Genomic DNA, 27,534 nt, shown 5'->3' on the forward strand with positions numbered 1-27,534 from the left:
TGCACTGTTTTTCAAATGTTTCATAATGTGATTTCAGTTCAGAATGCTCCATCTAGCTCAGAAAAACCAAAATCAACAGTTGGTATTATTTTCCTATTGGGCAATCCATATAGAGAGCATTGAAGATAGGGAGCCACATAATGTAATCACAGTCAACTCCTGAGAAATTAGACAAAAGTTAGGAGACTCAAGTTCCCTCTAGTTGTCGATGAAAAGGTTCTCTGCTATGGAGTCTTCACTGAAAACTGTTCAGTAATTGTTGATTGTTAATGAATAAATGATGAAATAGGTACCATGTTAAATGTAGACTTCAGAAAGCTTCTTTGTCAATCCTATAAGATATTCACAAAAGCAAATTACCTCTCATTGTAAGGAACAAAGACAACTCTACCACAGGTTCATGGAGAATGTTCTATTCATAAGTAGATCATCAACATCTCACAAATTGAATACTGAAGCAAGTAACAAGGAATATCATTCCAGCCCCAGTGGTACCATTGGAAATTAAACTCTAACACAACACAGTGATCATAGGGATTATCGGGTTGACCTCGGTGCCAGAACCTGAAAAAAAGAGAACAGGGTAAGTATGTTTCTCAAACTGTCTTTGAAAAGAGACAGTGAAACTAAGGGCTACCATAGAACGTTATGGAGATCAGTTCAGAGACACACTAATCATTGCTTTCCACTCCTCGCACATGGCCTATCCATCTGTTGCTGTCATTTACCGTGAAAATGGGGCTGCCATGCCCCAGAGCTGCCCCATCTCCTTGTGTAAGACATCCTTCATGCAGACCCACCTCTCTCAGTTCATGCTTGTGCCCTGATTCCGTGGGCTCCCTTTAGTAATAAAACTTTCATCCTGGTCATATAGATAGCATGGGCTTTGTAAATAACCACTTTTGGAGAATGAGACTTATTTAAAATATCTTTGATTCTATGCATCTAGACTCTACACAAGGCTGAATCATCAAGGGCATCCCAGAGAGGGACGTGTGAGCCTAGTTCCCACTCAAACACAGCCCAGCAGCACACTCCACACAATCATCACCATGATCCTGACTGGACTCCACTTCTCAGGTGAGCCTCACCCAAAAATGAATCCACAGGAAAAGCTCAATATGCAGATTCACTTAATCACTTAACTTCCCGTTAGTCGTCGATTTGCTCGAGCGGGCACCAGTAACGTCTCCATTTGTCCCTGCCGCGTGCTAGTGTAGCCCATTGGCATCTGTTCGCTCCGGGAACATGAAGAGCCTCAAACCGATCGTTCATGATCTTGAAGAAGAAGTCTGACCATCTGGTAGGTGGGCGGCCACGAGGTCTTTTGACATCCTGTGGAATCCAGTCGGTAACAGTTCTAGTCCAGTGGTCATCTTTAAATCTCATTACGTGACCAGCCCATCTGATTTTCGACACCTTGGCAAATGAGACAGAGTCCCTGATTCTTGATCGTCGACGGATGTCGGAACTCCGGATTCTTTCTCTCATTTGAGTCAAACGTGATATTCCAAGCATAGCTCTTTCAGTTCTTCTTTGGGAGACCTAAATAGCGTTCTCATCTTGTTTGCGTAGGGCCCAGGTCTCTGAGGCATATGTTAATGCAGGAAGAACAGTGGAATCAAAGAGATATGCCCGGAGCCGGAGGTTCTTCATCCTCTTAGCTATTTCTTCGACGTTCTTGAAGGCGTTCCAAGCCGCTCTCTTCCTCCTGCGCAGCTCGGGTGCCAGGTCATTTGTCATGTTGACTTCTCGACCTAGGTACACATAGCTGTTGCATTTGGAGATGGTCGTTCCGTTGAGAGCAAATGGGGCGTCAGGAACGAGGCTGTTTCTCATAAACGTTGTCTTCGTAAGATTCAGCTGTAGTCCTACCTTTCCACACTCACGGTCAAAGTCGGCCAGCATTTGTGCCACTTGGCTGATGTTTGGTGTTATTAAAACAATGTCTTCAGCAAAGTGGAGGTGGTGTAGTTGCCGACCATCTATCTTCACTCCCATTCCTTCCCATTCCAGTCATCGCATGATGTTCTCGAGAGTGGCACTGAAGAGTTTTGGTGAAATGGTATCACCCTGCTGCACCCCTCTCTTGACATCGATGATCAATTCTTTGTAGAATGGTGAGATCCTGGCAGTGAATCCGCAATACAGCTCACGGAGGATCCTGATGTATTGGGCTTGAATGCCCTGATTGGCTAGGGCTTCAATGACCGCTTCCGTCTCAACAGAATCAAAGGCCTTCTTTAAATCAATGAACGTTAAACAGAGCGTCTTCTTGAACTCCCGAGAAACCTCAATGAGCTTGGTTATCGTGTGGATATGGTTGATGGTGCTGAATCCTTTGCAGAACCCGGCTTGCTCGCATGGTTGTCCTACATCTAGTGTTCTGCCAATCCTATTTAGGATGACTCGAGTGAACAACTTGTAGATGACAGACAATAGGCAGATCGGGCGACAGTTGCCAATGTCATGGATGTCTCCATTCTTGAACAGTAGTACGGTCCTGCTGGTTTTCCACTGGGACGGAACCTTGCATTCAGACAGGTAGCGAGTGAAGAGCTGAGCCAGTGTATTGATGAGTACTGACGGCAGGTTCTTCAGGTGTTCAGGTCTGACCTTTTCTGGGCCGGGTGCTGTTTGCTTCTTTACCGACGAAATGGCATGTAGGATTTCGGAAGGGAGAACGTTGGGAACGACATAGCCATCCTGTGGAATTTGGTATGTCGGCAAGTGGACATGGCTATCGAAGAGATTTGAGTAGAAGTCATGGATAATCTCCATTGCCGTTCTGGAGGACGTGATGGATCCATCAGGACGTCGGAGGGCAGTCATCTTGGTCTTGTAGTTGGCGAAGGATAGGCGGGCGTTATGAATACTTCTCCTGGCTTCTGCCGTATCTACCAGTACTTCTGCTCTTCTCTCTTTGAGGTCTTCCTTGATCGCATCTCTGCACTGCTTTGTGATCTCGGACGTTAGCTTGCGGTTGCCTGAGGCATGCTCCAAACCACGCTGGCGAATTAGCTCAAGAGTTTTCGAAGATAGGCGATTTTTTGTGGCTATCTCTCTCTTGGCGTTCCTCGTACATTCATGGAGGTGCTGAACCAGTCGATCGTTTTCCTCGTCAGTGTTGTCAACAATGGCATCTTCCCATGTTGCCGCAATAGTACCAAAGAGTTCCCAGTTGGTGGTCATTCTGGGAGTTCTCTTTTTGAACTTTGCAGCCCTTTCTTCCTGCTCTGTGAAGTAGAATTTTGCACGAAGGAGACGGTGGTCCGATCCCGTTAGAAATTTTGGGACAACAGCGACATCAGTCAGGCAAAACCGTCGATTGAATATGATGTGGTCTATTTCGTTGTGGAATCGTCCACCGGGAGACTCCCATGTCCATCGTTTAGATTCTGCCTTCTGGAACTGTGAGTTACCATGAATGGTCTTGGTCGACATGATGAACTCAGACAGTCTCTCACCCTGTTCGTTCCATTCTAGGGCATGGGTCCCGATGTGAAGTTCTTCAGCTGATCTTCTCGGTCCTATCTCGGCATTAAAATCACCCACAATGATCTTGTAGAAGGTGTGGTCTTCTTTATAGAACTTCTCTAGCTCCATGTAGAACTTCTCGATTTCTCTTTCATCATAATGAGATATTGGTGCGTAGACAACGAAGATAGACACTGCAGGCAGTGAGCCACATCTATTCAAATGTAAACGTCCGATTCGGGTTGTTAGGCATTTGAATGAATCAATGCTCTTGGCCAAGTTTGTGTTGACAAGGACACCGATGCCTCCAACACCTCTTTTATCGCATGTTTCGAGGAACAATTCTTCTCCAGTGTTGAAAACGGCATGGTGAGATTCGTGCCTTCCTGTCTCGGTCAGACCAATGATGTCGTACTTGATCATCCTCGCTTGTACCATCAGGTCCTCGATGGATGCATCTGATGCTAGCGTACGTGCATTGAAAGTACAGACGATCATTTTTGTCTTCCTTCGTTGTGGCAGCCTAGTTCGGCCTTGAGATTTTGTCGGCCTCTCCTTTCTCATCCTTCTCAGTGCTGCCATGTCGGTGAAGCCTTCAGGGTCAGGTGAATGAGACCAGTTGTAGTTACTGGTTTTGGCATATCGAATACACAACAGATAGCTTGCCAGGCTCTTCCATGCGGACAGAATACTCTCGACACTACTTCCACTTCCCAGCCATCGCCACACTCCAGGACGCTCTCCGGACCCGCACGGCCGCAAAGCTGCATCATAAGCCGACACATCATAAGACACTAAATACCCATCTTCTGGAATTGTCGTACCATATTTGATAAGGTTCAAATATGGTAACACCTACAAGGGTGATTAGAGGTCACCCCAAAAGCCTATATCCCTCTCAGAAAGAATGGCAAGCTGCCGATATTATTCCTTATATGCAGATTATGCGACTGAAATCATATTCAGGCTTTCACAGACTTTGGGGTGGGCTACCTCCCCCCATCCCCCTGTACTTCTGGAAGCCCCAGAAGTCACACACACAGGCTCCAAAGCTGCCATTCAATTAATAATTTAACTCCAGCTATATCACTCATCAAAAATTTTGGACTTCCTGAAGATTTTGTGGCTGTGCAACACCTCAAATTCTATTACACTGATAAACTGAGAGCAGCATACAAGATTGGATGGGATGTAATGTAGATGGTAACAATTGAAGAATAAAATATAAAAAGGAGACTTCACCTGTATCAACATCTTAGTCATCTCTTATACAAGAACTTAATGGCTCCATGGTGAGATACAACACTCTTCACTGGATTTCCTCTAGGGAAATATTTATGATCATTTGTTCGCAAGCTATTGATAACAAGCAATATAATATAAATTACTAAGGGCCTCCTATAGTTTGAAGGGTGGTTGAAAAAGTAGGAGACAATGTTGGAGGGAAAGTGTAAGGGTGGTGGGATTGGTGTTGGAATATTGAGAACCTTTATAAAATCATCATGAACAACTTTGTATGCCAGAGTGTTTATAGAAATCTTAAGGGAAAAACAACTTTTAAAATAAATAAAATTTCATTTCTTATAATAAATATCTTGAATTCTACTACTAATATCTAAGATTATTATATTTTACTCTGATCTTAAGCTAAAAAAATCGAACTAGAGTCTATTTGTATATATTTCACATAGTTCTTATGAGTCTCTAAGATACTATCTAGCTTAATTGTACTTAAGTATCTAAGAGTTGATGTTTTTTGGGTTTTTTTTTGTTTTGTTTTGCTTTTTACATCACACCCAGATTTGCTCAGGGGTTACTCCTGGCTTTTCACTCAGGAATGAGTGTGTGAGTGAATGAGGAATGAGTGAATGAGGAACAAGAGTTTGGGGGACCATATGGTTTGCTAGCAATAGGTCCGGATTGTTGGGGGAAGTGACTGCAAGGAAAATATCCTACATGCTCTACTCTCTCTCTGGCCTAACAGGTTTTTTTTTACTAAATAAATATAAGATACTTTAGAACTATCAGAATTTAGCTTATTGCTTTAGGGCAGAGATTGCATTTTAAGAATGACTATGATTTTTCTTGCCATGAATTTTATTATCTTGAATATGTAAATTTCACGAGAATATGCTTCTTATCAAATAAACCTGGGTTTGAAGATCATCATTTCCAATACAGAAACCTGTCCTGAGTTATCTAAACTCTCTAAATTCAGTGTCCTCATTTCTACAAAGAGAAAGAGAAAACAATGCTCTGTGGACTTCTTGAGGGGATTAATAGCAGAATGCATATTAAACATGCAAACTAATGACCAGAAATTATGTTTGAACTCTATTGCTTTAAAAGCTACAAGTTGGAGGGTCTTAAAGTCCCTACAGTCTGCATGACTCAGGATCCCCTTACCCAATTCAACACTCACGTGACACTTGAATTGTATGGTGTCTCATTAACCCATTCCCAGTGACCATTCTTCAGATCTGACAGCCCGAAATAATAATATTGATCCATTTTCAGATTCTTGATAATAAAGTCCTAGGAAAGAATAGAAGTGAGTGAGGATTTATGTCGCATTCCCCTAGATTTGAATTCTTTAAAGACTTAGGAGAAAGAACAGCAAAATGAAAGGGTCTATGAAAAGGCAGCCAAGTTCCAGTTCACAGATCTAGGTTTTCTGTGACGGAACAATGCAGGATCAAAACCATCTCTCGTGAGGATGGTGCTTGTCTTAGGTGTTCAGGCCTCTCTACGAAGCCCCATAGACGGGACACCTTATAAACAACGAAAATAGTTATGCACACTGATGTCCCCAGATCAGAAGAACAGAATGATCAGGAAAAGAACCTCTACCGTACTGAAAACTGAGATGAATTCAGAACAGAGTGAATTAGAGAACTACATTGCCAACCAACGGGCAAAGATTTCTGTCCATGCTGACATGGACACACACCCCCACTTCATCAGTAGGAAGTGGAAGTCTTCAGAGCTCTGGAGAAGAAATTTTTCATTTGAATTCCTTTGATAACTTAAGATATTTCACTTCGTTGCTTTTTATTTCTTTCCTATTTCACTTAATGGCTTTTCTCAATTGATCATTTCTTGCTTGTTTTCTCTTTCTACTTATTGTTCTGATAGTTGTTGTCACATTCTTACAGTTTGGGGACCATAAGAACCAGGCCACCCTAATCCACCAGTAATTCTTAATTGACTACAAAATGCTGGAGGTCAAGCTTAAGGCTGACACAACAAAAGCTGATTGACTGCTAGTAGATTAACCTCTCTGCTATGAGAGGTTAATAACCTCAGCACAGTGCCACAAAGATTCCCTATTTAAATGGCAATCATTTATAAAATGTTCGTAGGTTCATATAATTAACTGATAATTCATGTTCAAATATACCCATCTTTCCATTCAAGCCTCCACATCTTACTCTATATACCCCACTGTAATAATGGGGAGGATTAAAATGGAATCAAAGAAGATGTAAAATGCCAAGACTTAGATGTCCGCTCCCGTCTATTTTATTCCAAGCTTTATGACTCGGCAGCAACACTCCTGACTGTGAGAACTTCCTCCCAAGCAGGAGAGGGGTACAGAGCTGGCAGGACCCTGACTCCACTGTTGACCGGAAAGTACCTGCTCCTCCTTGCTGTCGACCACCAGCAGATGCGCCTGCATCCTTTCACAGTGCTTCTTGCTGTCAGTCCAATTTCTTATATAAGAAGAAATAAAGTAGCAATTTGAACCAAATGGCTTCCAATTCTTCGGGCAGCAGCTCCAGGATTTCCCTGTGTTGATAATTTAGTCATATTAGTACAATATAAGACAAGTGATGATTTCATTTTTTTGGGATCTCAGCCAGCCATGTTCCGGGGCTACTCCTGTTTCTGTGCTCAGGGTTGCACCTTAGTGGTCTTTAGGGGGTCCTCCTTATTTTCAGAAATGAAACTTTGCGTGACCGCATATAAGACCAGTGCCATAACCACTGTACTCTGGCCCAACGCAAGTATTTTAAATTCAGTGCAATATTAAAGGGCTGGAGCGATAGCACAGCGGGTAGGGCGTTTGCCTTACAAGCGGCCAACATGGACGACCCGAGTTCGATTCCTCCGCCCCTCTCGGAGAGCCCGGAAAGCTACCGAGAGTATTCGATATGCCAAACACAGTAACAACAAAGTCTCCAATGGAGACGTTACTGGGCCCGCTCGAACAAATCGACGATCAACGGGAGGGTCTTTACCTTTACCTTTTATTAAATGTAGAGCAAAGAGATCTTGTGGAATTACTGTGCCCATGTTCACCGAATAGTAATCAGGATGCTTACCATCATGCATTGTGTAGGTCAAGCCCACCTCCATCAGGCAGTAACAGGAATTTCCCCATTTCCTTGCCTGTGTGCAGTCTAGAAAAGGTAGCTAGAACCAAAATATTTCTAAAAGGCCCAGGCTTGGCAGCTAGGGAGATAGTACAGCAGGCAGGGTGCTTGCCTGTACATGGCAGACACAAATTCAATGCTCAGTATCACAAATGGCCTTCGGAGCCCCACCAAGAGTGATCCTAGAGCACAGTGCCAGAATAACCCTGAGAACCACAGAGTGTGCAAAGGGGAAAAAACATAATAAATAAACAAATACATAAAAAAAATCAGACGCTCTGAAGAAAACGCAAAAATGTCCCATTTTCAGTGGAAAATTACTCTTTAGCCAATAACAATTAAATTCTCAAAATTTCTATGGTTGTATTGTGTTCCCTTAAAATACAGTTGTTAAAACTGTGATCCTTGATGTGACTATGTTTGGAGGCAGTGCCTTTAGAAGATAAGTTGATTAAATAGAGTGAAAACACTGGGACCTTTTAACCCAATAAAACTTTGATGTTTCAAAAAGAGAAACTTAATCACTTAATCACTTAACTTCCCGTTAGTCGTCGATTTGCTCGAGCGGGCGCCAGTAACGTCTCCATTTGTCCCTGTCGCGTGCTAGTGTAGCCCAATGGCATCTGTTCGCTCCGGGAACATGAAGGGCCTCAAACCGATCTTTCATGATCTTCAGGAAGAAGTCTGACCATCTGGTAGGTGGGCGGCCACGCGGTCTCTTGACATCCCGTGGAATCCAATCAGTAACAGCTCTAGTCCAACGGTCGTCTTTAAATCTCATTACGTGACCAGCCCATCTGATTTTCGACACCTTGGCAAATGAGACAGCGTCCCTGATCCTTGATCGTCGACGGATGTCAGAACTCCGGATTCTTTCTCTCATTTGAGTGAAACGTGATATTCCAAGCATAGCTCTTTCTATTCTTCTTTGGGAGACCTGAATGGCGTTCTCATCTTGTTTGCGTAGGGCCCAGGTCTCTGAGGCATATGTTAATGCAGGAAGAACAGTGGAATCAAAGAGATGTGCCCGGAGCCGGAGGTTCTTCGTCCTCTTAGCTATTTCTTTGATGTTCTTGAAGGCGTTCCAAGCCGCTCTCTTCCTCCTGCGCAGCTCGGGTGCCAGGTCATTTGTCATGTTGACCTCTCGACCTAGGTACACATAGCTGTTGCATTCGGAGATGGTCGTTCCATTGAGAGCGAATGGGGCGTCAGGAACAAGGCTGTTTCTCATAAACATTGTCTTCGTAAGATTCAGCTGTAGTCCTACCTTTCCACACTCACGGTCAAAGTCGGCCAGCATTTGTGCCGCTTGGCTGATGTTTGGTGTTATTAAAACAATATCATCAGCAAAGCGGAGGTGGTGTAATTGCCGACCATCTATCTTCACTCCCATTCCTTCCCATTCCAGTCGTCGCATGATGTTCTCGAGAGTGGCACTGAAGAGTTTCGGTGAAATGGTATCACCCTGCCGCACCCGTCTCTTGACATCAACGATCAATTCTTTGTAGAATGGTGAGATCCTGGTAGTGAATCCGCAATACAGCTCACGGAGGATCCTGATGTATTGGGCTTGAATGCCCTGATTGGCTAGGGCTTCAATGACCGCTTCCGTCTCAACAGAATCAAAGGCCTTCTTTAAATCAATGAACGTTAAGCAGAGCGGCATCTTGAACTCCCGAGAAACCTCAATGAGCTTGGTTATCGTGTGGATATGGTCGATGGTGCTGAATCCTTTGCGGAACCCTGCTTGCTCGCATGGTTGTCCTTCATCTAGTGTTCTGCCAATCCTATTCAGGATGACTCGAGTGAACAACTTGTAGATGACAGACAATAGGCAGATCGGGCGATAGTTGCCAATGTCATGGATCTCTCCCTTCTTGAACAGTAGTATGGTCCTGCTGGTTTTCCACTGGGACGGAACCTTGCATTCAGACAGGTAGCGAGTGAAGAGCCGAGCCAGCGTATTGATGAGTACTGACGGCAGGTTCTTCAGGTGTTCAGGTCTGACCTTGTCTGGGCCGGGTGCTGTTTGTTTCTTTACCGACGAAATGGCGTGTCGGATTTCGGAGGGGAGAACATTGGGAACAACATACCCATCCTGTGGAATTTGGTATGTTGGCAAATGGACATGGCTATCGAAGAGATACACGACTTCCACTACCCAGCCGTCGCCACACTCCAGGACGCTTTCCGGACGCGCGGCAGCTCCGGCCGAGACCCACGCACAACTGAAGACCCACAGAACAAGATAAGCGGAACTCTCTGAGACCTTGGACTCCAGGCTCAGCGGACCCAGGGACAGAGCTTCTCTGCTTGCTCCCACCACCACAGGTGACAAAGGGATTCTAATCAGGAGCCCCACCCTACCCTGCCCTGTCTGCTTCCATCAACCACCCAGGGATCGAATTGTGCACAGGAGACCCACCCTACCCAGATAAATACCCCACTGGCAGACTTCCACTCTCGACACGACTTCCACTACCCAGCCGTCGCCACACTCCAGGACGCTTTCCGGACCCGCGCGGCCGCGCGACACATCATAAGACACTAAATACCCATCTTCTGGAATTGTCGTACCATATTTGATAGGGTTCAAATATGGTAACACCTACAAGGGTGATTAGAGGTCACCCCAAAAGCCTCTATCCCTCTCGGAAAGACTGGCAAGCTACCGAGAGTATTCCGCCCGCACGGAAGAGCCTGGCAAGCTATCTGCTGTGTCAAAAGAGAAACATACATCAAAAATGTTTCTCCCTCTCTTTTCTACCCTCTCTCCCTCTTTTTCTCCCTCACCCACTCCTCCTCCTCTCTGTTTCTCCCTTTCTCCATCTCTTTTCCTCTCTCGCCTCCTTTCCCTCTCTCCCTTTGTCTCTTCTTTTTCCTCTCTCCCTCTCTCCTTCTCCCCTTTCCCCAACTATGGAAAGATGAGAAGTCACTTGAGGATAAAGCAAAAGAACAGCTATCCAGAGAGCCCCTCCTCAACAGAAACCAATCCTGCTGGCACCTCTTCTCAGCCTTCCAGCCTCCATGTCTGGAAGAAATAAATATCTATTGTTTAAGGTGTCAGTCTCTGGTGTCATTGCAACCCACAATGACATTGTGTTGTCAATTGGGTACCTTCCAAGGCAGAGGAAATGGAAACAAAACAGAATATCATAGCCTTCAACTCTATCCAAAAAAGTATGTGCTGTATTCTCTAAGCAAACATTTGAATGCATGAAATGTTTGTGTTTTCTTAAAACACAACTGAATTTGATCTTTCTTGAGTAAGTCAGTTTTAACAGATATGTAGGAAGAGTAAGAGTGAAAATAAAGTACAGAGAGAAGTGAGATTAAAGAAATTCAATGGAGTTATAGTACAAGGTCAGGCCCTTGCCTTCCATGTGGCTGACTTCAGTTTTATACATGACATCCTATAATACACTCAGAACACTTCCAAGGAATGACCCCTCAATGCAGCTCCAGGGATAAGACCTGAGAACCTCCAGGTGTGACAAAACAGAAAAGAAATCCAAAAGCAATGCAATTATTTTTTCACAGATTAATTAAAAATATGCTCACAAAATAATTAAGGCATGATATAGATGCATACTTAAAACTATTATGAAACAGCTCTTAAGTATACTTTACCCATGAATCTTACTGGAACTATTGATATGTGTGGGAAATGTACTCTGGTGAAGGTCTGAGTATTGTAACATTGTATGATGAAACCCAGTCATGGACATCTTTGCAACTGTTTATTTCACAGTGATTTAATTTTAAAAAGTTAATGAAAAACATAGTATTACAGTGGAAACAGGACAGTGGAAACAAGGGCCAGGAGGAATGGTTTGCGGTTGGAAGTTTGCCACAAGGGGGGTAGGGTGTAGCTTAATGTAGTCCACAATTCAGTTATATGAAAATTTAATTAATTTAATTTAGTGTTTTTACCTAGTTTGGTCAGAAACGTATGTAAATGCAAGTATATCAGTTCAATTATCACTGTATCACTGTCATCCCATTTTTTATTGATTTGCTCAAGGTGGGGAGCAGTAACATCTCCATTCGTCCCTGTTGCATGCTAGTGTACCCCAAAGAGTACTGGGACTCTTTCAGGGTCAGAGGAATGAGGACCATCATTGTTACTGTTTTTGGCATATCGAGTATGCCACAAGTAGCTTGCCAGGGTCTGCTGTGTGGGTGGAATACTGGCCAGGAACTCTGAGAGAGATGGAGGCCTCTAATCACCTTTACAGATGTTCCCAGTCAAATATATTATATACATACATATATACGTATATGTATATATATACATATATTTATCACATATGTGTATATATATATATATACATATATATATATAGCACTGTAGCACTGTCTTCCTGTTGTTCCTTGATTTGCTCAAGCTGGCCCAATAATGTCTCCATTGTGAGACTTGTTACTATGTTTGGCATATCGAATATGTCATGGGGAGTTTGCCAGGCTCTGCTGTGCGGGTGAGACACACTTGGTAGCTTGGCCGGGGCTCTGATAGGGACGAAGGAATAGAGCCCAGGTTGGTCGAGTTGAAGGCAAATGCCCTACCCTCAATGCTATCACTAATTACTAATAATTATTAGTAATAATAATATGTACATTAGCTCTACGAATATAGTCATTAGTTCTACTAGTATAGCAGCAATTCAATTCTATGCATATTAGTTCTTACCTTTCAGGGTCGAGTTTTCTTTCTTACATTCCAACAGTGTGCGAGTCAGTTCTTGTGTAAACTTTTCTTCTTGAACAAGTTTAGGATATTTCTGTAAAAAAACTAGAAAGAGAATAACATCAGTCATTTTCCTGGTACTGCTAAGGCTTTTCTTTTTACTGTTACTTTCTTGAATGAAATCCGTAATACATAATTACTCCAATAGAAGGATGCTAACTATTGAAAAAGTACCTCATTACCCAGCATTCAACACATTCTAATCCTACAGATGATGAAACCACAGATTTGTTTTCTGATGGGATGAAAGATGCTATGAAAATTCTTGTGTAATGGATCTAAAAGGTAATTATCCATCTTCACCTTCAACGAAAACCTAAGTTTACAAATGATATGTATACAAATGCTAAACCTTGGAGAAGGAAGAGGTGAGAAATGGTTAAACATTTCTATCTGAGGATGAAAAGTCATAACTTTGGGGAATGAAACTATCAATTCTGAGATCTGGATTACCTGTATAAGGGGAAAAATTTTTAAAAATCTAAAAAAGGAAGGGAAGAGCATTTGTTTCTTCAACCTTGCCTCTTTTGTTTATCCAACTGTCACTGTTTTGTTTTGTTTTTTCGAGATTAGTTGCTTTCTACATTTTTGCCATCTAATGTGGTGTGCTACTCCTGGTACAGCAATGGTAGCATACGAGATGCTGTGCAGCCACCTGTGGCCACACACTCCAGGAATTCTAAAATTTTGAAGAGGGTTACACAACTAGAGCTAAATTTTTAGCTGGGAGGTGACTTAGGCTACTGGAGGCATCTCTGCAGCTTGCTGATGATCTCTTCCAAATTTTAACTGTTAATGCCTGCATCATGACCATTTGTGAGCTTCTTATGGCACCAGAGGCAGTTCGTGGGAATGACTGCCAGGTTCCCGAAAGAACAGGGAGATGGGGGGAGGTCACCCATTCCCGACTCTGAGAAAGCCTGGAGAATTTGGACCTCTGCAATTCTTGAAATTAGTTCTTTTCACTTCATTCTCCAGACACCACTGTTTCCTGGTTTTGCCCCTCCTTTCTTTCTGATGCTTCTAAATCTCATTAATCTACTCACATCTTCGAAAATTCTAATATTCCTCATAATTCTTGCTGATGCTTCTTTAATTACTTTATTCTTTTTTATCTGTGCTTCTTTCAATTGAATATTTATTTTCCTCCCTCTCATTGAAAAGCCTCTCCCTGAGTGCTAGCATGAATACCCACAGTTTCATATGCAACATGTAATAATTCCAAAATCCAGACTTCTTTTTCAAAATCTGGCCAATATATCTCCCACTAGTTATGTCCACTTGATGTACAAGAGTCAACAAGAATCACTGTGCCCCAATCTTAACTTTGCATCTTATTCATAAACCTGCTACCAGTGAATATTTCCATTATTGTGTTATAACGTGAAAATACCTGAGCTATGCTTGAGTTCTTATAGTACCTCATCTTTAGATCTCAATGATCTTTAGATCTACCTCCTTGGTTCTACCTTCTTGTTATTATTCAAAGCTTCTTCCTTTTCTCTTTATTGCCACAAAGCTTGGATCAAGTTATCACTATTTTCCAAATGGATAATGAACTAGCATTTTATTATCTATTGACAACTTTGTCCTGGTATATTCATTTAACAAAACTTACCAAAGCATATTTCAATTAAAGTACATGTATTGCAATTAACTGAATTTCAAAAGTGTGTTTCGGTTGTAGGTTTCAAATAACTATGGACAAATGTATTTTTATGTCAAATTTGATGACAATATCTCCTTCATGTTTTACATTCTACAGTGACTCTTAATAGCTGTTATTATGAGAAAGTTCATGGTTTTCCATCTTTCCTGTAGCCACACTCATTTTCAATATTACTTCTCAACAGGTGGAATATATTTCTACATCTTATAACTTAGACAACTCTATGACTTTGTTTAGTTTGGTCTGAGGGAAAATGATTTTAATGATAAAATGTTTCTATCGCATGTGTCGGGACCTGGGTTCAATATTTTGTATGTACCACACGGATGGGAAGGTGGGAGAGGACAAGAAAGCTATGATGGTTTTAAGACTTCCTTAGCCATCAGAATGTATAGAAGCAATTCTGATGAGTTCTACGCTGTGGATAGAAGAGATTTCTCAGACATACATTCTCATTCTTGGAAACATAAAAGTTACTTTACAAATAAACTCAGGCTTGATCACTTGATCACTTGATATCCCGTTACTCATTGATTTGCTCGAGCGGGCACCAGTAACGTCTCCATTCATCCCTGCTGCGTGCTAGCGTAGCCCAGTGGCATCTGCTCGTTCTAGGAACATGAAGAGCCTCAAACCGATCATTTAGAGTCTTGATGAAGAAGTCTGACCATCTCGTAGGTGCCGGCCACGCGATCTTTTGATGTCCCATGGAATCCAGTTGGTAATGGCTTTAGTCGAGCGGTCATCTCTAAATCTCATTATGTGTCCAGCCCATCTGATTTTCGCTGCCTTGGCAAATGAGGCAGCATCCCTGATTCTTGAGTGTTGAGTTAGTTTGGAATTCCAGATTGTAACTCTCATATGAGTGAAGCGTGATACTCCTAGCATAGATCTTTCGATTTCTCTTTGAGAGACCTGAACAGTGTTCTCATCCTGTTTTCGTAGGTTCCGCTCTCTGAGGCGTATGTTAATGCAGGAAGAACAGTGGAATCGAAGAGATGTGCTCAGAGCTGGAGATTCTTCGCCCTGTTAGTTATTTCTTCGAGGCTCTTGAAGGCATTCCAAGCCACTCTCTTCCTCTTGTATAACTCAGGTGCCAGGTCATTCGTCATGTTGACTTCTCGACCTAGGTATACATAACTGTTGCATTCAGAGATGGTCGTTCCATTGAGAGTGAATGGAATGTCAGGAACAAGACTATTTCTCATGAACATTGTCTTTGTGGGATTCAGTTGTAATCCGACCTTTCCACACTCATGGTCGAAGTCGGTCAGCACTTGTGCCGCTTGGTTGATGTTTGGTATTATTAGTACTATGTCATCAGCAAAGTGGAGGTGGTGTAGTTGCCAACCATCTATCTTCACTCCCTTTCCTTCCTATTCCAGTCGCCGCATGATGTTCTTGAGGGTGGCACTGAAGAGTTTTGGTGAAATAGTATCACCCTGCCAAAACCCTCTCTTGACATGGATGATCACGCTTTGTAGAATGGTGAGATCCTGGTAGTGAATCCGTAATACAGCTCATAGAGGATCCTGATGTATTGAGTTTGAATGCCCTGATTGGCTAGGGTTTCAATAACTCAGGCTAGTCTGGGGAATTCTGAAATAAAAGTGCCAAAATTGCCCATATATGCCAACTGACATCCTCTTCTTCAAACACTAAGTTATCTGCAACTGGTACCTGACTGTTTGTGTGTGAATAATTTAAGTCAGACAAAAAGAACCTCCTAGTTTATTGTTTAACCATTGCCAACTCACAGAATCAAGTGCTTGTTAATTTAACCACTAAGTGAAAATGTTTTATTCATCATCAAAAGGTAAGTGATTTGAAAAAAAGCTTCAGGGAGCAAAAACAGATTGGGCCTGGGAAAATAGATTAAAGGGTTGACCGTGTGCTTTGCCAGCAGGTATCCATCTCCATCCTCAGCACCCCATGGAGCTATCCCAAACTCTGAGTCAGTAGACATTAGCATCTTGGAGTTAAACCCCAAAACAATCAAACAAAATTCTAGGCTATTAGTATTGTACATAACATTCTACATGCTCTGAGGGTATTATGCCTTGCCTCTACAACTTTGTTTCTCACAGCTCCTTAACACCATATGTTCCAGTAATTTATCATTATGCTATCCAGATTTTCCTATGCTCTCTTACCTCTCTGTTATTCTTAATACACACAGCTCTAGAAAACGCTTCCTTCAGGAAACATATAAGTCTTCTGTGCATCTCACCCACATACTTATATAGTGTTGAAACCACTGGTTGATTCCACAATTCTCCACTATCTCTGAACTTCTCTGACTATGGGAAAATTCCCTATGGCTCTTTTCATATGGCCCTAATGCTGGAAATAATAAGATCAGTAGTTATCACTGCATATTGAATGACCAAGTAGTGAATGAACTATACATCCAAATATGCACTGGTTTTCACACCTTTTAAAAATCTTAAAAATGCTTAAAGCCAGGGACTGAAGAGATAGTACCATAGATAAATGGTCCCTTGAGTTCCAACAGAGTGATACCTGAGCAGAGAGAGAGGAGTAAGCCCTAAAAACTTTTGGGTGTGGCCCTGAAGTTTTTTTTAAATTCTGAAGCCAAAGATGCGCATGTTGCAAATAGCAGAATATAGATATCTATCTCTTTGCAACTGACTTTTACGATCATCTATGTTGATGGGCGAAAAAGGTAAAAATTCACTAGAAAACTCTGCCTTAAATATCTTTTTCCCATTCCCTTTACTGTTTGGTGATCACAACCTAAGTGAATGAATTTTAAAAGGCCTGAACAACATTACTAAGGAATAGACATTTGTCCTTATTTACCCAAACAGTCTAATGTACATAGTGATGCCTTGTAATTTTCACTTTACAACACAAAGATGTGCAAATACATATATACTTTACTTTCTCAGAACAAATTTGGTGTCATTATTTCACAGAAGAGTAACTAAATTCAAATAAAGCGCCGCGTTTCCAATGGATGCCTGTATGTTCTGTTTCCCCTAGAGAAGACTTCAGCTCCTCTGGTTAAATCCATTATGAAATTATCAGTGTCTAAAGTATGCTATCTCCAAAGAGATAAAGTAAGGGAGATACTCCTTCCTGATTCTATTAGTTACTTACTGATAAAGGTGATTAAAAATGAGATTTTAAGTAGCAGAAGAATCAACAATGTGGCAAGAAGTAGTTTGATGCAAACAGAGTTACTTGGGGGAGAGCTAGTCTTCTCTTTGGGAGCTGCAAGAGAAACCAAATTAGTTTCATCAGTAATACAGTCAGGCCAGTCCTTTTTCTTCTCCCTTTTTGTGATTGACATATCACTACAGACAGTGTGACATTTAAAAGAAAAGTAACTAAAAGCAGTCATAGTTGAAACCTAGGAAAACACGCAAGAGCAAAAGTTACTACTGTTAAGGATTACTGTTCTTAATATTTTGATATTTAATGTAAAACATGTATACATCATTTAATTATAATATATATTAATGTGTTATAAAGTGAATATTTAATATTTGAATATTAAATATTTTAATAACAAAATTTTACCAAATATCTGTATCACCATATATTATTTGACAACCTACTATTTTTTTAATAGGCCATGTCCTTCTTTTTTATTTTTTATTATTTTTTTAAAATTTTTATTAGTGAAAGAGCATGAGGTCCAGTTGTAAACTTACAAATTTTCTTGCTTGGGTTTCAGTTATACATTGATCAAGTACCCATCCCTCCACCAGTGCCCATTCTCCACCACCACTGATCTCAGTATCCCTCCCTCCCCCCATTCCTCCCCCATCCCATCTTGCCTCTGTGGCAGGGCATTCCCTTTTGTTCTCTCTCTCCTTTTGGGTGCTGTGGTTTGTAAAAGAGGCATAGAGTGGCAATCATATTCAGTCTATAGTCTATTTTCAGCATGCATCCCTGGAGGATCCTCCCAACATCCTTTATTTGCTGCTCCCTTCTCTGTCAGAGCTGCCTTTTCCCCTAGCGTGTGCAGCTGCACTCCAAGCCATGGAGCAAACCTCCTGGTACTTATCTCAGCTATTCTTGGGTGTTAGTCTCCTATTTTGTTACTTTATGCTACCCAGATGAATGCAATCTATGTCTGTCCCTCTCTTTCTGACTCATTTTGCTTAGCATGATACTTTGCATGTAGTACCACTTGTATGTAAATTTAACGACTTCATCTTTTCTAACAGCTACTTAGTACTCCATTGTGTAGATGTACCAAAGTTTCTTTAACCAGTCATCTGTTCTCAAGCACTCAGGTTTTTTCCTGATTCTGGCTATTGTAAAGCGTGCTGCAATGAACAAACAAGTGCAGATGTCACTTTGACTATACTGACTATACTTTTTTGCCTCTCTGGGATATATTCCCAGGAGTGGTATTGCTGGGTCAAACGGGAGCTCAATTTCTAATTTTTTGAGAATTGTCCATACTACACAACCTAGTATTTTTAACAACGTGCTATGTAATTCCTATTTTCACTGATTTACAATATTATGGAATTTCCGGGGGTTGCTTTCACATTCCTATATGTATACAAGTCTTATCATACCTACCACTAGAGTTCTATTGCCATTAAAGAACCATTCCTCCCACCTTTGTAATTAATAAAACTCTTCTAAGAGTTAGTTTTACTGCATTTTGTACTTATTTATTTATTTGGCCTAGGGTTTCTTCCCTTTCTTTCACTTTGCTGTTGGTTGCTGTGACAGGAAATGCCGACCTAGTTGCCATGCTACACATTTTGGTGGTGGTGCTCACCAGAGGTTTCGCATGTATTTGAAGAGCTGGAACACACTTGGTGATGGGGCACAGACTCCTCTGTGGCACCATGAATCATGAACAGCAAAGCTGCCAGAATCACACTTGGCATGAGGGTCAGCGATGGGGATCAAACTCTTGACCTCATGCTTTCAAGGTAAGCACTCTACCACTGAATTAGCCCCAAGACCAGTTCTCTTCTCTTGGGTACTGTAAATTCATTTGTTTTAGTGATTTATATTCCATATATAAGTGCAATGATCTAGTAAATGTACTTCATTTCTTTATTTCACTTAACATACGCTCCTCAAGTTCCATCCATTTTGTTCGAAAAATCAGAATTTTATCTTTTTTTTTTAACAAAAATTTGTATTGAGTTCATATACGATAATTTCATTATCCAGCCTTCTCTTGACGCCCATGTATGTTGATTCCATGATGTTTTTTGCCAATGTGAATAATGTCACTGTCACTGTCCTCCCATTGTTCATCGATTTGCTCGAGCGGGCCCAGTAACGTCTCCATTGTGAGACTTGCTGTTACTGTGTTTGGCATATTGAATACTCTCGGTAGCTTGCCAAGCTCTCCAAGAGGGGCGGAGGAATAGAACCCAGCTCAGCAAGACTGGCTGCACGCAAGGCAAACACCCTACCACTGTGTTATGAAAACAGAGGTAAACACATTCTTTTCTATGACTGTTTCCTGTTTTTCACATAAATAACTAGGAATGTTCTCATTGATTATATGGAATTTTCATGTATATTTTTCTTAGGAATCCCTATAGCATTTTCTACAGGGTACACCAATTTCGTTTTCACCAAAAGTATGTCAGAGTTCCTTTTCCCCAATATCCTTGCCAACACTGTTTCCAATATTTTTAACATAGGCCATTCTCATTGGTGTGAGGCTATATTTCATTGTAGTTCTGATTTTAGTGTGCCCTTATAAGTGACACTGAAGAATTTTGCATGTATTCATAGGACATCTTTGGGGATTTTTTGGAACATGGGCTAGAGTGATAGCACAGTGGGTAGTTTGCCTTGCACGCGGCTGACCTGGGTTCGATTCCTCTGCCCCTCTCGGAGATCCCGACAAGCTACCGAGAATATCTCGCCCACATGGCAAAGAGTGGCAAGCTACCTGTGACGTATTCGATATGTCAAAAATAGTAACAACAAGTCTTACAATTTGTTGTGAGATGTTTCTGTTGCCCGTTAGATCAAATCGATGAACAACGGGAGGACAGTGCTACAGCACAGTGTGTATTCAAATGTTTTGTCCACTTTTTGTTTCGCTTGCTTGCTATTTTTATGTTGAGTTGTGGGAGTTTTTTATGTTTTTTGGATATTGACCCTTATCAAAAAACAATATGCAAACATTTCTCCAGGTTTTATATTGCTGTTTTGATATATGGGATATATGGGATGATTTATTTATGATTTTTCTGGACAAAAACTTATTAGTTTTATACAGTCCTCATTCTGTATTCTGATTTGTTACCTTACTTTCTTTCTTTCTTTCTTTCTTTCTTTCTTTCTTTCTTTTCTTTTCTTCTCTTTTTTTTTAATGTTGTTTCCTTTGGGCTGGAGCAATAGTACAGAGGGTAAGGTGTTTGCCTTGCATGCGGCTGACCTGATCAGCTAAGGTTTGATTCCTCCGCCCCTCTCGAAGAGCCCAGCAAGCTACAGAGAGCATCTTGCCCACAAAGCAAAGCCTGGCAAGCTAATCATGATGTATTCAATATGGCAAACACAGTAACAACCAGTTTCACAATGGACACATTATACTAGGCCCGCTCGAGCAAGTCGATGAATAATGAGGGGACGGTGCTACAGTGCCTTTTGAGTTCATTTTTGATCATGTTAAGTCATGATCTAGTTTTATGTTTTTGTTTTTTTAGTTGTTTTCCTGCCACCTTGTTCAAGAAGTTTTACTTTATCGTACGGTCTTTGTTTTTTTATCATAAATTTTATATCTCTATCTATGCTAAATTATTGATGGCCTGGGGATTTCAGTCACAAAAAAAATACATACCAGAATTGTCATTCGATTAGGTCTCAATGAGGTCTGTCCTGAGACAGCACAATCAGGCCCAGATATGGCGGCGATTTTGGATTGTGGGAGCAAGCAGCTGCTGGGGGCTCTGCCTGGGCAGGGACAGGCCAACCCATCACTCTCCAATTAACCCCGTCTGTTCAGCCTTGCATGGGTCCAAGCTTAACTGCGGCTTTAGAATTCTCTTAAAATTTATTATGAGTCTCTGAAGCAAGGCTGGTAGAAGAGCTGACAGGGTAGCACTGGAGTTAGTTTGTGGGGGTAATTGCAAGTGCATCCATGAATACTGGAATGTCGGGGAGGGAATCCACCCCATTTGAGAAAGCATGGAAATTTCAGCATGATCAATTTTTGTACCAGCAGCTTTTCTTCAGTACTCTCTTTTCTATTTGTGTGGTACTTCAGTTTACAGGCAAATAGTTATCTGGATTTTTATTCCTTCAAACTTTTGTCTGTTTTTAAGTAATGGCATAGCAGTTAAGTCTCTGAGTCAACCCTTGTCAAGTCTTGTAGTAAAATGTATTACAATGTTTCTGAACATAAAATGACCCAAACTTATTTCAAAACCAACCACATAATGAAGTTGAGGTCTTATTCGCAGCTTGTACCCACATTGCATTCCCACGAGAAGAGTTCTCAAGTAGGTAAGTTTTAAAAGCCCTGTTATAAACAAATATTACTTCAATGACAGAAACTATTTGGCTGGAGAAATAACTCAAAGGACGGAGTGCATGCCTTACATGTTGGAGACCCCTGTTGCCTTCCTACCAACACATGATCCACTACACAACACTGGGAGGGGAACCCCCCCACAGGGACCCAGGAGGAGCTTATGAGCAGCTCTGAGATGGCCCCCAAGCGAAAAAGAAATCAATTTTCTCGAAGTTGTAGTATATTCCCCAGTAAGGAGAAACTCCATCAGTAACATAATATGATTTCAATTTAACAAAAGAAATGCTTACATTTACTTACATCTGGAGTTATAGGCACTAAAATCTAAATTACTAGTATCTCTAGATGATAAGAATAAATAAATTTGAACTTTATTTTTTTCTATAATGAATACGTCAACATTTGGTAAAGTTTATATGCACTTTCTGTTATAGGAAGAAGAAATTTTCGTGAGAATTTTTTATATTTCCACATTTTTTGAAAACATGAACAATTTTGACCACACACATAGTGTTTCTTAGTTTCTTACATTATATAAGCTTTTTTCTCTGTTTTTCTCTCTGTGCAATATACATTGCATGCTACTCTAATCACCTTGCTCCCTTTTCCAGAACTGTATTTAATGCATCTTGGAATCTGGTATAAAATGAAATTTTTGGGTGGGGCCATAGAAATAGTACAGCAGATAAGGTGTTTACTTTGCACTCAGCTCACCCAGGTTCAATCTCTAATACCTCACAGGGTTTCTTGAGCCCTGTCGAGAGTGATATTTGAGTGTGCAGACAGGAATAACTCCCAAGCATTGTCTCATGAGCCCCCACCACCAAGAAAAGAATTTTCTAATGGCAGAGCCATTTCCTTTGAGAAGTAATAAACTCTTTGTAAGACTTTCTAGTCTTTAACCTGCAGAGGTCTTTTGGTATCTGTGAGTACACAACTAAGAAATAAACACACACAGTCCCTGAAATCCTCTTCCTCTCTAACTAAACAAGGAATGGAGCCCACTCATTCATTTATTCATTCATTCATCAAAGGTGCTGCATCTGGTTTCAAGAGCTGAACACCGATCTCTTGACTGTAGACACACTCAACACAAAAGGCAGAACAACACTCAACTTAACAGCACTCCCCTTATCAAAACTGGGGTATGGATGAGCGTACGTTCTCACACCTCACTTTTGGGGTAGTCACTCCTTTTCCCCTTTCTTATTAGACAAATCAAGCTACTAACAACCTGCATTTCCCAACTGCACTCAGTAGAAAAATTAGCAACTAATGTCACCTATGTTTCGCTCACACTCTTCCTTCTCAATCCTTCATCTCATAATGAACTTGCACAAAAGGTTTCTTACCTGCAGGTGCCTGTGATGGGGTGCCGGAGGACTGGGCTTTGTTTTTGAAACTCACTTCAATGTCGGTAATCTCTGTCGTCATACTGAGGACAGAAGCTGTGCTCTCTTCACGCCAGCCTTCCCATCACTCGGAGAACAACATAGAGCACTTCTGCAGGAGCAACGAGGTTCCACTAATCACACCGGCTCAGAGGAATTGCAGGAGAACTAAAAGCCTCAGCCAGAGGTTTGAACCCCAAGAAAAACACAGTGAAAGTCATAACTCTTAAACGCAAAAGAAAAATGTAATAAAAATAGGAACTTGGAAACCAAGTAGGAGATACGGGAAGGAAAAGAAAAGAGGAAACTTTATTTTTTTTGAGTCATAAATTTATTTCTCACTATTACACAAGTTGCAGCTCGGCCACTGGTGGAGATTGGGGGGGGCAGTGGCCTGTGGGGTGTCCCCAACTGCCTTGACCACGCTCGGGGGGACACAGACTGTCTGCCGTGGGGACCCTCCAGTCGCCCTCCTGGAGGTGGAGGGTGGCACCAGATCCCTCCATTGGGGCTCCCACAGTCCACAATGTCTAGGCTGACCTGAGGGGATCCAAAAACCGGACACCAATGCGTCCCTCCCGTAGCCCTCGCACAGGGCTGTTGCAAGGTCTCTGCAGTGGGGTAGGGCTTGGGGGGTTCGGGGGCACACCTGCCAAGTTAGGGGCAGGACGCGGCACTGTTTTGTACCCACTGAGAAGTCTGGAGACTTTGGGACTAAAAATAGGGGTTGGGGTGCGAGACCAAAGGGAAACAGAAGAATCAAGGAGTCTCGGGGTCTTTCTCTTCTCGAGGGTAGCCCCGAGGAAGTGGATTCTGGCAGTCCTGGGCCAGCTGGGTCCCGGGGTCACGCCTGCCGCTAGTGCTGGCTGGCACCGGGCACCCGACTCCGCATATGCCTGTGCCGCTGCTCCAGCCACTCTGGCATCTGCGACTGTAGCTGCTGGGCCAGCTGCTGGCCTGCTGGAGGAGGCAACCCAGGTGATTCTGCCTGGGGATAGTGTGGGCTTCGCAGGGGGTGTCGCTGAGATGATGCAATATTTGCTGCAAACTTGGAGGTTGTTCATGACGATGAACACAAGGAGAAAAGAAAAAGAGGAACTAAGGGGGAAATTTGTGACCTCGGTAGGGCATGAAGCTAAATATCACTTTTAAGCACAAAATTCACATCGTCAGTTATGTGAATAAAATTTGATGGTGGCTCCAGAGAAAATGAAAGCAAACAGCCTCTGAGCCACATTCATAAAGAACAACATAGAGGAAAAGAGGAAAGAGAGTTGTGGGATTGATGAATGTCACGAAATCTTTCACTGCCTTTCGCGCTCACTGAAATTTCCACAAAGAAATTACTCCAAACCTTTTTAGTCTACCTTTATGCCACCACAATTTTACTGAAATCATAGTTCCCTATTATTATTGTAAATCAAGTTCCCAATTACCCCAGAATAAAAATTGCTTTCTTGAAAGTAAACTGGAAAATCCTTCAAACCATGGACATATAAAAAAGGTATAAAAGTGACTAGATGAATCTTTAGATGAATTCGAAAACAGGGTGACAAGCGCAATTATTTGGTTGCATTAATCACATAGTCTCAAGAGGCCCACAGGATAACCGCTTGAGATTGAGATCCATCATGATCTATTACAATGATCATACTAGGCAATACATTATTGGTTTTATTGTAAATATTGAAAGGTTTGCTCTGAACAAATGGCAACTGGCTATGAGACAATATAGAATCAAAGATCACCCTCCCCTTCTCTGCCAGCCTGAGTACAGGACTTACAGCAACCTAGAAAGCTACGAGTCTGTATTCCATCCTTTCTCACATCAGGAACCCCTACAGATAATAGATGGACATGTCCAACGCATCCCACTGGTGTTTGCACCTTTTATTGCTAAGACCACTTAAAAGCCCCCGCCCCTTGTCTCTCCCAGGACAAATCTCTAATCCAGCTACTCCAGAGGTCAATATAGAGTCCATCTGGGAAAGGACCCCAATAAACTACTGTTCCTTCACTTTTTACTGTCTCTGTCCCTATGTCTGCACCGGACAAGTTCCCCGGTCTATCAAACATGTTGTTTTATATTGTTCTCAATCTATCAAATATGCTGTTTTATACTGTAGCATATTGTAAGAACTTTACTTAAAAAATTTAAATATACTATTTGGACAAAATTTCACACAGAGCAAGTATGACACTGAAACCAAGACTATTGCCAAGAAATCCTCATGGTGATGGGCTCTTGCCCTTCCATGGGAGAAGAATCATAGGACAGGACTGGAGCCCATGAAATCAGGTTTATTTCTCCTTCACAAGAGGTACATTCTTCCATGAAAATATCCAGAGTGCCTTGGTAGCAAACACGGGTTCTCAAAGGAGCTTTATAGCTTTCTGGTTCCATACCCAGGCCACAGCCTGAGCAGCTGGTTCTTACAAGGTGAGCTGGAGGAAAGAGATAATTAAAATTAAACATTCTTCATCTGATTATTCTAAATACCACTATAAATGCAATGTTTTAAAGGGGACATGCCAGATCAACCTTGGGCCCAGAGTTCAGGGGGAGAAAGACTGGAGGGGAGATAGAGGAGGGGCCAGATCGGGGGGTTAAGGTACAAAGTTGGAGGTAAGAAATTATTGAGAAAAATATCTAAACCACATGATCAACAACACTGAAATCAAGACTTCAACAACCAAACTTAGATGGGCATCTGACAAGAGGACAGAGAGAGGGGGGGAAATGGGTATGGAGGGCACCTGGGCACACTGGTGGAAGAGGGAGAGAAGTTGGCACTGGTGGTCGGATTGGTGCTGTTATACTGTATGTCCAAAATTCAACTATGAGTAACTTTGTAAATCACAGAGCTCTCATAAAAGAAAAATAAGTAAAAAATATATACCAATGAAAGTTTGGATTGTGACCACTACCACCTAAAATATAACCTCTGGTTTGTGATGCCTTGGGAGTAGAAAGGGTTCGGGTGTTAAAAGTCTTCCTTAGGTCATAAGAGACAGTGAAGGCCATTTCTTATTGATCAAAGGATCTGTACAACAGGAAGAACTTACAATAATAAATGTATATGCACCTAATGAGAGACCAGCAAAGTACTTAAATAAACTACTCATAGATTTGGAAAAAGACATCAATAGCAACACAATACTAGTGGGAGACTTCAACACCGCTTTGTCACCTCTTGATAGATCAACCAGACTCAAGCTTAGCAAGGACATACTTCATTTGAGGGAAACAATGGAAGAAAGGGACTTAGTAGATATATACAGGACACTTCATCCACAAAAAGCTGAATACACATTCTTCTCAAGCGTCCATGGAACATTCTCCAAGATAGACCACATGCTGAGCCACAAAACATGCCTCCATAAAATTAAGAAGATAGAGATTGTATCAACAATCTTCTCAGACCATAATGCGCTGAAATTAGAAGTAAATCACACACAAAAACAGAAAACTAAATCAAACACCTGGAAATTAAACAGTGCACTATTGAACAACGAGTGGATTAGACAGGAAATCAAAGAGGAAATCAAAAGATTCCTAGAAACGAATGAAAATGAGAACACGAGTTACCAAAACTTATGGGACACAGCAAAGGCTGTGTTAAGAGGAAAGTTTATAGCTCTACAAGCATTCCTCAGGAAGGAGCAGCGAACACACATAAGAAACCTAACCTCACAGCTTAAGAGCTTGGAGAAGGACCAAAAAAAGGAGCAGAACCCGAACAGGAGAAAGGAAATAATAAAACTCAGAGCAGAGATTAATGAGATGGAAACCCAAAAAACAATCCGAAAGATCAATGAAACCAAAAGTTGGTTCTTTGAGAAAATTAACAAGATCGATAAGCCGCTAGCAAAACTCACAAAGAAAGGGAGAGAGAAAACCCTAATAAACCGAATCAGAAATGAAAAGGGGGTCATTACAACAGAAACCACAGAAATTCAGAGGAACCTCAGGGAGTACTTTGAGAAGCTTTATGCCACGGAACATCAAAACCTCGAGGAAATGGATAAATTCCTAGACTCCTACAGACTCCCAAGGCTGAACCAAGAAGACCTGGAATACCTGAACAGACCTATCACCATCAAGGAAATTGAACTGGTAATAAAAAGTCTCCCCAAGCACAAAAGTCCTGGCCCGGATGGATTCACTAGTGAATTCTTCCAAATCTTTAAAGAGGACTTACTCCCAATGCTCTTTAAGCTTTTCCACGAAATTGAAATATCAAAAACACTTCCGAACAGTTTCTACGAAGCGAATATCACACTGATACCAAAAGCAGACAGAGATACCACAAAGAAAGAGAATTACAGGCCGATATCCCTGATGAACACAGATGCAAAGATCCTCAACAAACTACTAG

The 27,534-nt window shown here is 41.7% G+C and overlaps 2 protein-coding genes across 2 annotated transcripts in view; both read right to left on the reverse strand.

Annotated features, from left to right (window-relative positions):
- Positions 1-416: 416 nt before the first annotated feature.
- LOC130042523 (C-type lectin domain family 4 member A-like) lies at positions 417-23,198 on the reverse strand. The gene is made up of 5 exons (XM_056134705.1): positions 23,117-23,198; positions 12,544-12,645; positions 7,115-7,266; positions 5,900-6,012; positions 417-564 (listed from the first exon to the last, which is right to left on the reverse strand). Exons 1-5 carry the CDS (start codon positions 23,196-23,198, stop codon positions 417-419), a joined length of 597 nt encoding a protein of 198 aa, XP_055990680.1.
- Positions 23,199-24,011: 813 nt separating this feature from the next.
- The window catches only part of LOC130042525 (C-type lectin domain family 4 member A-like), a 67,860-nt gene continuing 64,337 nt past the window's right edge, over positions 24,012-27,534 (reverse strand). The window contains exon 7 of the mRNA XM_056134707.1: positions 24,012-24,196. Within this exon, the coding sequence (XP_055990682.1) occupies positions 24,012-24,196 (185 nt within the window). The remainder of the gene's footprint in view (positions 24,197-27,534) is intronic.

Source organism: Sorex fumeus, unplaced genomic scaffold, assembly GCF_029834395.1.
Source record: "Sorex fumeus unplaced genomic scaffold, SorFum_2.1 ptg000101l, whole genome shotgun sequence".
NCBI lineage: Eukaryota > Metazoa > Chordata > Mammalia > Eulipotyphla > Soricidae > Sorex > Sorex fumeus.

Excerpts from the sequence above, each read along its gene's own strand:
- LOC130042523 (XM_056134705.1), bottom strand. The coding sequence starts at position 23,198 with ATGACGACAGAGATTACCGACATTGAAGTGAGTTTCAAAAACAAAGCC. Across the intron at positions 7,267-12,543 it reads AGAAAACTCGACCCTGAAAG|GGAAATCCTGGAGCTGCTGC; the intron begins GTAAGAACTAAT and ends TTATCAACACAG. Across the intron at positions 565-5,899 it reads CCATACAATTCAAGTGTCAC|GTTCTGGCACCGAGGTCAAC; the intron begins GTGAGTGTTGAA and ends TCTTTTTTTCAG.